At 36.4% G+C, this 11,969-nt stretch overlaps 1 protein-coding gene across 1 annotated transcript; it reads right to left on the bottom strand.

Moving 5' to 3' along the window:
- Positions 1-3,350: 3,350 nt before the first annotated feature.
- Positions 3,351-8,213, bottom strand: LOC131038847 (subtilisin-like protease SBT1.7). The gene is made up of 3 exons (XM_057971406.2): positions 6,743-8,213; positions 3,802-4,714; positions 3,351-3,606 (listed from the first exon to the last, which is right to left on the bottom strand). The coding sequence occupies exons 1-3, from the start codon at positions 8,055-8,057 to the stop codon at positions 3,561-3,563; spliced, it is 2,274 nt and encodes a 757-aa protein (XP_057827389.2). The 5' UTR covers positions 8,058-8,213; the 3' UTR covers positions 3,351-3,560.
- Between the last annotated feature and the right edge of the window lie 3,756 nt (positions 8,214-11,969).

Raw genomic sequence — 11,969 nt, forward strand, 5'->3', positions numbered from 1 at the left:
ACTTGGGTGGTGACCTATTGGTCTTTTAAAGGTGCTACTCTACATAAGAGGAGGTAGGTTGGTAGGTCCAAGGTAGTGAAGTAGGAGAGTTAGTTTCATCGTGTAAAATCATGCATTGAGCTAATTGGCTAGTTTAGGTCAATTGAAGCCTTAGGGATAGGTATGAATGAGAAAACAAGCAGTTTGTGGGTTCCTTTTTAGGCCTATGAGTAACCTATATGAGCTACTCACCATTTTTTTTTTAATAAATTTTTTCACATTCATATGATATGGATTTCTTGTCCATAAGACCTTGTTATATATTTTATACCTTTGATGATATTGACTTTGATTTTCACAAGCTTTATATAAATTTATAGGTTTTGATTGTTAGTAAATGGTGTCTCAACCTTGCATAGTTATCATTCGAGCACGGATTAGTTCAAATTTTCCCCGAAACTTTGAATTTTCTAGATAAGCATGTCGATAAATTTTTGTTGCAAGATCATGTTTAGATTTGAAGATATTAAAAATTATGTTTTTGAAAGTTGCGAACGAGAGTTTCATAATCAATTTTGAGGGTATTAAAGGCTCCGAAATGGCCAAAAAGTATCAAGCTATAAATTTTCTCAAGCTTTCTAGCACTTTACATTGTTCATCAATCGAACACCAAATTCAAAAGTTATGACCTCTGGAAGTTGGGTCTCTTGAAATAGGAAATATAAAAAATGTGTTGGACACATAAATGAGTTGTTAAAGGAGCTACATGTGTTGGTGTGTGTGTTGACACATCATAGGGCATTTTGGATTGGAGATATTTTGGGCACCACTTTTTGGGCGGTTTTAGCTCATAGTTTTGTAATATTGAAGTTTACAGTTTCATGTATTGTATCTCCTATGTATTAGGTATGTGAGATGGAGGTTGTGTGCAAGAGTCTTATAGCTATTGAGTTACATATGGATCTCTAGTTGGTGATACTCTTGTGAGAAGTTTGCTATGCAAGTATATTGTATTTTGTTGTGATTTCTGAATAATATATTGGGCTACTTTTCCAAAGTGTGGGTTTTTTCTCCTAAAAGGGCTTTCCCTATGGTATATCCTTCTTTATGAACGTTCATTATCTCTTTTTGAATGTGTTTCTTATATATCATAATATACTTAAAGATTGTAAAGAAAATTTACACTATCTCCTACACTAGATTAGTGTTAGGAAGTGTTTTTTGCACCTTATCTTCCTTTCATGGCATCTTCTAGACTCAATGGTAGTGTTTTTTTGGTCCCAAAGTGTCTTGATAAACTTACTACTTGTAAAATCTACACAAATTATCCATTAAGAAAACCAAGTTATAATTTCACTTCCCTATGTTGAATTTGGGTGAAATGAAATAATCTTTATTGATTCTACCATGTTAGGAAAATCATATAGGTTGACCAAACCATGTCCTACATAACCCCATAAGAGAAAATCATGCATACAACCTTTAAAATAACCATATGCAAAAATAAAGATGCACCATAATATAACACAAGGTATGCCCTAAAAAATCCTCAAGAAGGAAAATCCTAACCTTTGAAAGCATCCACATTCAATGTGTTATTCAAGAATTGAAACATCACAATATACTTATAGTCTCCATGAATACTAATGAAACAACAAACTCTTACAATGCATCCTCCATGTGTCCAAGCATGTATCCACACATTCCATGACATGCTTCACATATGCACTATTTAGAAGAGGGACCAATACAATGTCAATCAAGACAAAACCACTAAGAACCAAATAGCTAAACAACCAATTAGCCAACCTCTACAACTAAGCAGCTTTCTTTTATAGAATAAAGCTCACACAAAACAACCTAGTGTTAAAGTAAAACCACATGTCTCAAAGCCATCATGAGTACACAAAACTATTGATCTTACATTTACTTTTTAATTCTAAGTTTGACAAATATTAAATATTTTTTTATGTGTAATGCACATAAAAAATATCTAAACTATGTTACATACAACTTTATAAGTGGAACCAAATAAATATTTAATGTGGTTTAAAAAACATTACATGAGATGCACCACAAATAAGCATTTATTTACATAATTAACAATAATCCATTCCTAACATATCAACGTAATAATGTTATAAAAAATGCTACATGATGTGCCAAAATTAACCCACACCTAAAATCATGAAATTCATTATCTTTAAAAATATACGAATGGATTTAATCTTTCCTAACACTAATGACTTTGATACAAATTTATATGGAAATTATCTCAGACTTAACCTAAAATAAGATACAATAGAACTATTGAAACAAATGATCCTATAATAAAATTAACAAATTACCCTAATAAAAGAGATATACAAACAATATATAAATGAGAAATAAGTGAATTATACATAAATAGAAGTGAGACAAATGCAATTCATAGGAAGAGTAATTCCAACTACTAGAAATGTGCTAGAGTTACACTTACTAAGAAGATGTTAAACAAATGAATAAACTGATTTGATAATGGACAAACAAATGATTAATAAGAAAGATACCTAGTACATTCAATAGACTAAATGACCTAATTCTCAAAGAAAATGAGAATTATAAATATAAGATGCCATCCAATCTTATATATATTATTTATAATAACCCAACAAACTTAAATGTATATATTAAAAAAACTAAGTATATTAAACTAATAATGTACTCACATATTACCTATAAATTAAAACTATTCTTTTAATTGTATTTACCATTTCTTTTATTTATATTATTTTATCTTTCACTTTCTCTTCTCAATTCACACTTACTTTGAGCGTGAGTTTTTAATAATAATAATAATAATAATAATATCTTAATAGATTTCTTTTTGGAATAATATAATAAAATAATAATTTTTTAAGTAGTAGAATGATGAACAAATATGATATCTTCCTACTTTGCCTACATTCTTCTAAAGATAGATATGCTAGTATTCACCTTTCTCATACTTTATAATAAATGTTTTAACAATTCTACATTAGAAGAATATTCATGATTTATTATTATCTTCAATGTAAATAAAAACAAATATTATTATAGTACAACCTGAGTTGGCTTAGTGGTGGAGAACTTGTTCTCTTAAAAGAGAGGTCACAAAGTCAAATCCCACAAGAGGGTAGGGTATGTACATCTTATAGGCTTCGACCCATTACCAATAAAAAAAACAAATATTATTATAATAATAAAAGATGAAAAGCATCTTAAGACAATTAAAAAATATAAATATACAATAAAAACATTTTACCATTAATAATAAATGAAAAAAAGAAAAAAAAAAACTGAATTCCTCAAATGCATGCATACATTATTTTATATGGAAAATTACAATAATATAATAGAAAAACAAAATATTTTCCATAAAATATTAAAAATAAATAGTGTGATTCGCCATATCTAAAACAAATATTATAGTTTTTAAACTACCAATACAATTTAATGCCTTGTCGTATACAACAAAAATGACTTCCCACCAAATGTTTTCTATTTTTGTTTTTTCAACTGTTATTTTTGATTTTGGCTTGGCGTCTCCGCAAACGTAACTTTCAGTGAGATGCACGCAACCTTCCTTGTCGTTTCTCCAGAGGAATCCTGTATATAAATTTTACCACAATCTTCGTCATACGGCCGTCATCATTTTCTTATTTTTTATTCAACTTCCCCACAAATTATTATTCAATGACATGGATAACATAAAGAATTTGGTACATTTCTTGAATAAAAAAGAATCGATCAAATTGACAAGTCATCAATTTCAAGAAATCCAAGAGATTCGGCATTGCTTACTCGGACGTTATTGCAATCGGACTCCGGACAGAGTGCTTCCCATCGGTCCACGTCAGAGACCCGAAAGTCCAGTCAGCAGAGTTGGACTTGGAGGTAAACTTAACCGTATAGCTCCTTTTCTCACCCGTTTCTGAAAACGACAGCGTCGCGGGTTCGACCTCTGCGGCTACAGTGGCGGGCAGAGAAACCGAGAATTTATACGTGGAACCGGCAGGTCCCACGTTGGTGACCGTCCGCGTGAGTTCGACGACCGGAGATGTGAAGATCACGACGAAGGACGGGTAATTCAGCTTTTCCGGGAACGTAATTGGATTGTTTCCCGGGCACGTGAAATTCCGGCGGGCAAGGATTTTGATCTGGTAGTCTGTGTAATTTATGCTGCAGAGAAAGTGGAGATAGTCTTCTGCGGTGAGATCATATACGAGGCCAGGATGGAGGGCTGTTTGTGGGTCCGCGTGGCCGGCGCCGTGATCGAAGGGCGTGGATGGATTGCCAGTTGCTATGTCGAGGATTGGATGACCGGCGTTATCGGTTGAATAGGCGGTGGTCATGAGGGCGGACTTTATGGCGGCGGGGCTCCAGTCAGGATTGGCTGCTTTGAGCAGCGCCGCCAGGCCACTGACATGCGGGCAGGACATGGAGGTGCCCGAGATGATGTTGAAAGGGACCCGTCGGTTATCTGAGGAGAGTCCTGTGGGACCCGCATTGGGCGTCCACGCTGCTAGAATGTTCACGCCTGGTGCTGTAATGTCTGGTTTTAGGATTTGTGGGGTTACGGAACTTGGACCTCGAGAACTGAAGGCGGCCATTGCCGGCGCCGGCTTTACGCCCAGGATTGTGCCGTTGAAGCCGATTGTTGCTTTTGGGGATTTTGTGGAAAATATGTACTCCTTTATGGTGTTCCCGTCCTTTGCTGTAAGAATAAACAGGAGATTTTGGAAGTTAGGTGTTTATACAAAGAGAGAAAAAAATCCCAAATCATTTCAGAGATTAGGTAAAGATAGAAAAATCCCAATCATTTCAGAAATTATGTAAAGATAGAAAAATCTCAATCATTTCAGAGATTATGTAAAGGGAGAAAAATTTTTAAAATCCCAAATTGTTTCTGAGATTAGGTAACTGTGGCGTTCCCTATGTGAGGTGCAGGTTCATTCCAGGGAGTTTGGAGTGCATTTAGGCCTCTCCAGTCAATTTGTTTGATATTGCCAAAAAGAGTATGTTCTTGTCAGAATTTTAGGTCTCTTGTCTGAAAAGACGACGTTTTTGGAAGTTTCGTACGTTCCAGACCAAACAGCTCACAGGGAATAGCAACCATAAGATATAGATATGGAGACAACTCATCACAAAGCTTAAAATTCCCACGAGGTTCTGATCAATGAAGATTCGGGGAATAAGAAGTACACAGAACACCAACCCAATACCCATTTAGAGGATCAAAAGCTTAGAGCATTATTAGTAGGGGAGATGGATCAATATGTGCACTTTAACTAATTTTTGTGTTTATGTAGATATTTCAAAATACTTTCAATTTTGTACATAATTTTTGTGTTTATGTAGATATTTCAAAATACTTTCAATTTTGTATATAATTGATTTGTCAAAGTTTCTATTTCAAAAATTTGTTTTCAAAATCTTTATCTAAAGTATGACCAAATATGTGTGCACCATTAAACATGTGAAGACTATTATCTAATGTAAAACCAATAGGTGTGCATTAAGTCATGTTTAATGGTGCAGATCTGACATCACATGATTAGTTGCTTTTTAAAATTTAGAGGAATCTTTTTGAAGATAAGTATTGACATAACATTGGTGTGGCTATCCACCCACCTAAAGAATAACTTTTAAAGAAGAGCTTTCAAAAAAATGTGTATCTCCTACCTTTGTCACCTAAAAGTCGTTGATGATGTAGTTAATTGGTACTTTTTAATATTTTTTAAACATCACATTTTATGCTTTGATTTATTTAGGTGGTTTAGCAAAAGTCACATATCTTCCTTATTAAGATCCATCTACTAGTATGATTTTAGACCAACCACCTAGACAATTAAGATTGTTAATTGGTGTCTATTGGTGTTGGGTAAGTTTAAACATCAAATAAGTTTTGACCAAATTAGTGTTGGGTAAGTTTGAACATTGCACTCTAAGTTTTCACTTGTTTATGTCATTCATCTTAAATCACATTAACTTCTTCATTAAGGTCCATCTATTAGTATGATTTCACACAAAGCACCTAAACAATTCAAAAACTTGAAGTGGTTTGTTAAAGTCAAAATATTAGCTTTTAGAGTTTCTTCACTACACTTAAGAGGTCCTACTCTACATTGCAACTTATTAATTGAATTCAATAAGAAGAGAGGTTTTGACCAATAAAGATTTGGGGAATAAGAACTACAAACAACACTAACCCCATACCCCATTTGGAGGATCAAAAGCTTAGAGCACTATTGGTATATCCATTGGGAGATTGGTGATGCGTTGGGAAAGTTAAACATCACACACTAAGCTTTCATTTGTTTAGGTGGTTCAACTAGAATTCATTAAGGTTTCTCTCAATATGAATTTAATCGAGCCACCTATACAATTAAGATAGTTAATTGGTATCCATTGGTGTTGGGCAAGTTTAAACATCACACTCTAAGATTTCACTTGTTTAGACCCTTTCATCTCAAATCGAATAACTTCTTCATCAAAAACCGACCTATTAATATGTTTTCATATTAAACACCTAAACATTTCAAAACTTGAAGTAGATCTACTAGCATTTCTAAAATTTCTTTGCCTGGAGCTCCTACTCTACACCTAACTTATTAATTGAATTTCAAACATATGACCATCAATTTGCAATGACTCAACCATCGAGAGGTTCACTGCATACCAGATTTCACACAGGCTATGATTTAATTCAAAAAAAATCAGTCAAGAAAGACATGCATCTCACCCGAAACAGTCGTAGCAGGCAGCAGATGCGCATCAGCCACGAGCTCAGCGCCTTCATCATCCGAATTAGCAAGAATCATGGCAAGCCCACCTGCAGCCTTAACAACCGCACCTTTCTCCACCCTAGCATTTACCCCACGGTCACACAGAACAATCTTACCCTTCACAAGCTTACGATCCAGTGTACCCGACATGCAAAGATTCGACTGCTGAGACCCATTAGCGCTAACATTTCCCGCATAAACCAAATCCAACATACCCTTAGGCAGTCTCGATCCAGCAGAAAGAGAAACCCCACGGTACCATTTTTCATCACCAAGAATTGCATAGGCCGGAAAATCCCGATCCAAAGTACTAGCCCCCACGGTCATAATCCAGGGCGCAACATTAGAAAGAGTAAAGCTCCCAGGCCCACTATTACCCGCAGAGCACGAAACAAAAACGCCATTTTCAGTAGCACCAAAAGCACCAATTGCAATGGAGTCCCTGTAATATGCCCCTACGGTACCGCCCAAAGAAAGCGAAAGGACATCAACCCCATCTGCAACAGCCTGGTCCATGGCGGCCAGAATATCCGAATCATAACACCCATTTCCCCAGCACACCTTGTAAGCCGCAATCCTTGCCTGCGCCGCCATTCCCCGGGCAGTCCCGCTCGCATACCCGAAAATACTCGCATTTCTCACAAAACCGCCGGCGGCGGTAGACGAAGTGTGTGTGCCGTGCCCTTCAGTATCACGGGCAGATTGCGCTTCATTGTTGTTCCCTGAACCATCCGATCCCCGCCGGTAAAATCTTGCTCCGATGAGCTTCTGACTGCATTTGAAATTCTCCCCGCCGGCGCACTCGCCCTTCCATTTGCCCCTCACGGGACCAAACCCCTTATCATCGAAGCTCTCACTTTCCGGCGAAACGCCTGTGTCGAGAACACCCACAATAATGTCGTCGCCGAATTCCGACTCCGGCCATAATCCGGCGTTGGAGCTCAGGCCCAGAAAATCGGGCGTGTGGGTCGTGTGAAGCTCAGAGACCGTTTCCTCGTAAACTGAGAGGACGCCATGGGATTTCTTCAGAGTTTCCGCTTGAGCCGCCGTCATTCGCGCCGCAAATCCGTGGAAAACCTGGTTGTAGTGATAAAGAAGCTCCGCAGATAAGTTTTCCGCCATTGATGTGTGCCAGTGCTCGTGGGTGGCATACGATTCTGGCATCTGCCACTGTGCCATATGAACAATATACGTCTTTTTTTCAACTGGTTCTCCGTTGGCGGCGGCTGCAAATGCAAAAGCTAGAATCCATAGCGCTGCCCACTTTGCCATCCTGAGAAACAGTGGAGAAGGAAATTTTTTTAGATTCAGAAGCTCAACTAGACAATTTATTGGAATCTCTTCACGTTATCTTTGGTCTAAGTTGTGGTTAATCTATCTTTATCTGTGGGTTTTTTTGGTTGAGTTAATTTTTATCGGAGGTTTTTCAGGTAAGAGTTGGAGTGGAAGTGGGAGTGGAGGAGTTGCAATCATTATGCGCCAACTACCGTGGAAGTCACATTTTTCGTGGGGCAAGGATTGGCTTGCACGAAACTGCAGTTAAGCTGAGTTAACTTGTCTTCATGCAGATTCCATTCTCATTTGTTTTGTTTTATTTAATCGAATTGAATATGATTTTCTTTGTGTAGATTCTGTGGCGTTAAGTTTTTTTCAATAAAACAGAATATAAAATTCGCTGTGTAGATTCAGCTGTCTTATGCTCTGTTCAATGAATAAAATATAAAAAAAATTAGGTTAATATATATATATATTTTTTGGTATTAATTTTTTTTAAATAACATTTTTTTAATAGTATTTTAGTATCTTCACTTCGGTTTTTCAACTCTTCAATTTTGTCTATCTTCATAATAAAAATAAGAATAAATATAAAATACAAATATACAAATATATGATAATATAATAATAATAATAATGTAGTCTAGTTTAACTAATGAATCAATTCACTTCCATCTGTCAACTCCTCACTAACCTTGAGTTTAATTGACTTCACACTAACTTTGAGTTTAATTGACTTCGCACTAACTCTGAGTTTAATTGATTTAAAAGATCTTTACTTTAGTATAGATTAATTAATTTCATATGATTAATATATATTAATTAATTTCATATGATTAAAATTTAGACTTATTTTTTAATATGAAATGATTTACATGAAAAAATTAATATATATTAATTAATTTCATATGATTAAAATTTAGTATAATTTTTTAATATGAAATGATTTACATAAAAAAAATAGAAGTTTTTAGAAGCTTCGAAAAAGAGATTATAATTCGATTGAGGCGGCATCTGGCTCTGCAACCAAGGATGAATACGAACGGTCCTTGGCTACAAGTTGGCTCTCTGTTCGGGGGCTCCCAAGCTTACCGGGAGGCCCTCGCATTTACTTCTGCTCGTGTCTCCATTAATGGAGAAAAATAGGGTTGGGGTTGGTATTAACACCAACCAGAGCAATAACGAAGTGAAGAAATCATTCCGCCAAGCCGTTGAAGGACACTGCACGACTTTCCCGGAGGATGCGAGGTTCGAGCCGGAGGTCCTTCACGATGCAGCAACAAGCCAGGCTCGCGAAGAAGGTGAGGTTGCCTCGGCTCCAAGAGTTGTCATTAAACCTAATACTTCCATGACTGAATGCATTTCTAAGGAAATTTCTAGAATTAGGGATTCTGTGATTTTTTTAGCAGCCCTTGATGTAGATAGAATGTCATCTAGACAATATTTAAATAGATGGTTTCAAGATATTTGGTGTACAAAACTTGGCATTCATTTTTCTTTTTGTAGAATGTTACAAAAAGGGTTATTCCTTATTTTTTTCAATGATAAAGAAACATAGAAGAAAGTTCTCGATAAGCAATTTTGGAATGTAGGAATTGCTTGTTTTAGGGTCGTTCCTTGGACTCCTGTTGCATGTAATGAGGAAATCATAGCACTATCTAACCCTAAATGAGTCGTTATTAAAAATGTTCCTTCATTCTTATGGAACTGTATCTCAAAAATTACCAAGCCTCTAGGCAAAGTGATTAAAATTGATTCTTCTGCTGCTTTATTACCCCATATGAATGCGAGGGTACTCATTGCCTTCAATCCTAGCTCGATTGTACCCTCTGAAATTGATATCTGTATTGAAAACCAGTTATTTTCATGGGTAAGTGAATCAAGATGGTGAACAAAAAGGGGGGTATAAGTGGCCACTTTTTTTTTGAAAACGGGTAAACCTGAACTTCAAAGAGATATTTGAAGGTCATGCACTAAAAACTAGGAGTTAAGAAAATAATAAGAATTGTAGTGCTCTGGATCTAGTTTCTAAACTACTATTTTTTTAAAAAATTGGATAAGATTACGAGGGTCAAACCTTTCATGCACAAAAAATTGTTCCTGATTTTTTCAGAAAAACATAACATAGCTGTTTTCGTGCGCTGCACAAAATATATAGTTAGATTTACTAGTTTGCAAACCCCTTTGGTAGGATGATAGGCAAGAGTGAGATCTAGAAGTTGTGTATTTGTTTGTAATTTTCTGTTGAGTATTTTTTTTATTTTTATGATTTTTTGAAGTGACCGCATCCTGAAAATTTGGTACTTGTTCGTGCGTTGGGCATAACTTGCATCAAAATAATTGAAAATGAAAACTTCTTTTTTTAAAAGTGTATATAATATAGTGTAGAACAATAATATGTAATTTATTTTGAATTTAATCAAGTATATAAATTTTTTTAAAAAAAATGGTAGACATATGTCTGTGAGGACTGTCAAGGAACTGGTAAAGAAAATTAAAGTTTACTATGCTAATGTTGTCCAAAAATAGAAAACATTATATGGTCAGAAAACTGAGAAGACGTGTGAGATTATGGTGGTAATTTTAGAGATACCCAATTGATCATTTGTAAACTTGATGATGACAAAGTCGAGAAATAATGTTAGAAGATGAAAAAACGTGTAAAGGGACAAAAATGGGTGGAAAATGGGCTTGCAAGCCTTAGGGTCATTTTCCAACCCTCTTACCAAGCCAAAACCCGCATGGGTTTTGAAAAAAAAAAGTACTATTCACAGTTCTTCATAACCCGCACGGGTTTTGAAAAACAAAAAGTACTATTTATAGTTCTTCATAACTTGCATGGGTTTTGAAAACAAAAAGTACTATTCATAGATCTACATAACCCGTATGGGTTATGTAGAACTAAAACCATTATTTTGTGTTTCACAAAACCCGTACGGGTTATGGAGACATAATAATGTATGCTTGTAAACTTAGCATTTACTACACATATGTACAAACATACATATATAGTATGTGTTTATGTATGTATATATGCATATCTATAGTTATATATACATATATCTATCACTTATTTTCCTCTCTCTCATATTCCTTCCCCATCACTATATTTGTCTATTTTAAGCCCTAATTATCCTCCTTGACTTCTATCTCATCTCTCTCCCCCTCACACTTCTCTCTCTATCGAGTCTCTCACCCTTTTCTCCTTCTCCTTCTCTCTCTCTCTCTCTCTCTCTCTCTCTCTCTCTCTCTCTCTCTCTCTCTCTCTCTCTCCTTTTCCCAATCTCCCTCTCTCTCCCTCTCCGCCTCTCCTTTTCTTAATCTCCCTCCATCTCCCTCCCCCCTCTCTCTCTCTCTCTCTCTCTCTCTCTCTCCCTCCCTCCCTCCCAATTTCCCTTTCTCTCTCCCCCTCTCCTTTTCCCAAATTCCCTTTGCCTCTCCTTATTATCTCTCTCTTCCTATCCCCTATTCTCTCTCTTATTCCCCTCTCTCTCTCTCTCTCTCTCTCTCCTTATCCTATTCTCTCCCTCTCTTCCTATCCCCTATTCTCTCTTACCCCCTCTCCCCCTACTCTCTCTCTCTCTCTCTCTCTCTCCTTTTCCCAATCTCCCTATCTCTCTCCCTCTCCCCCTCTCCTTTTCCCAATCTCCCTCCCTCTCTCTCTCTCTCTCTCTCTCTCTCTCTCTCTCTCTCTCTCTCTCTCTCTCTCTCCCTATCTCTCCCTCTCTTCCTATCCCCTTCTCTCTTTGTCTCTAACTCTCTCTGTCCCCCTCTCCTTATCCTATTCTATCCCTCTCTTCCTACTCCCTACTCTCTCTCTCTCTCTCTCTCTCTCTCTTCCTCTCTCTCTCTTAATCCTATTCTCTCTCTCTCTCTCTCTCTCTCTCTCTCTCTCTCTCTCTCTCTCTC

Source organism: Cryptomeria japonica, chromosome 9 (assembly GCF_030272615.1).
Source record: "Cryptomeria japonica chromosome 9, Sugi_1.0, whole genome shotgun sequence".
NCBI classification, from domain to species: domain Eukaryota; kingdom Viridiplantae; phylum Streptophyta; class Pinopsida; order Cupressales; family Cupressaceae; genus Cryptomeria; species Cryptomeria japonica.

Bases quoted from the DNA above. Each gene is read 5' to 3' on its own strand.
- LOC131038847 (XM_057971406.2), bottom strand. From the start codon at position 8,057: ATGGCAAAGTGGGCAGCGCTATGGATTCTAGCTTTTGCATTTGCAGCC. The intron at 4,715-6,742 runs GTGAGATGCATG...TTATTCTTACAG, and splicing joins GCCTGCTACGACTGTTTCGG to CAAAGGACGGGAACACCATA. The intron at 3,607-3,801 runs GTAAGCAATGCC...ATTTATATACAG, and splicing joins CCGATTGCAATAACGTCCGA to GATTCCTCTGGAGAAACGAC.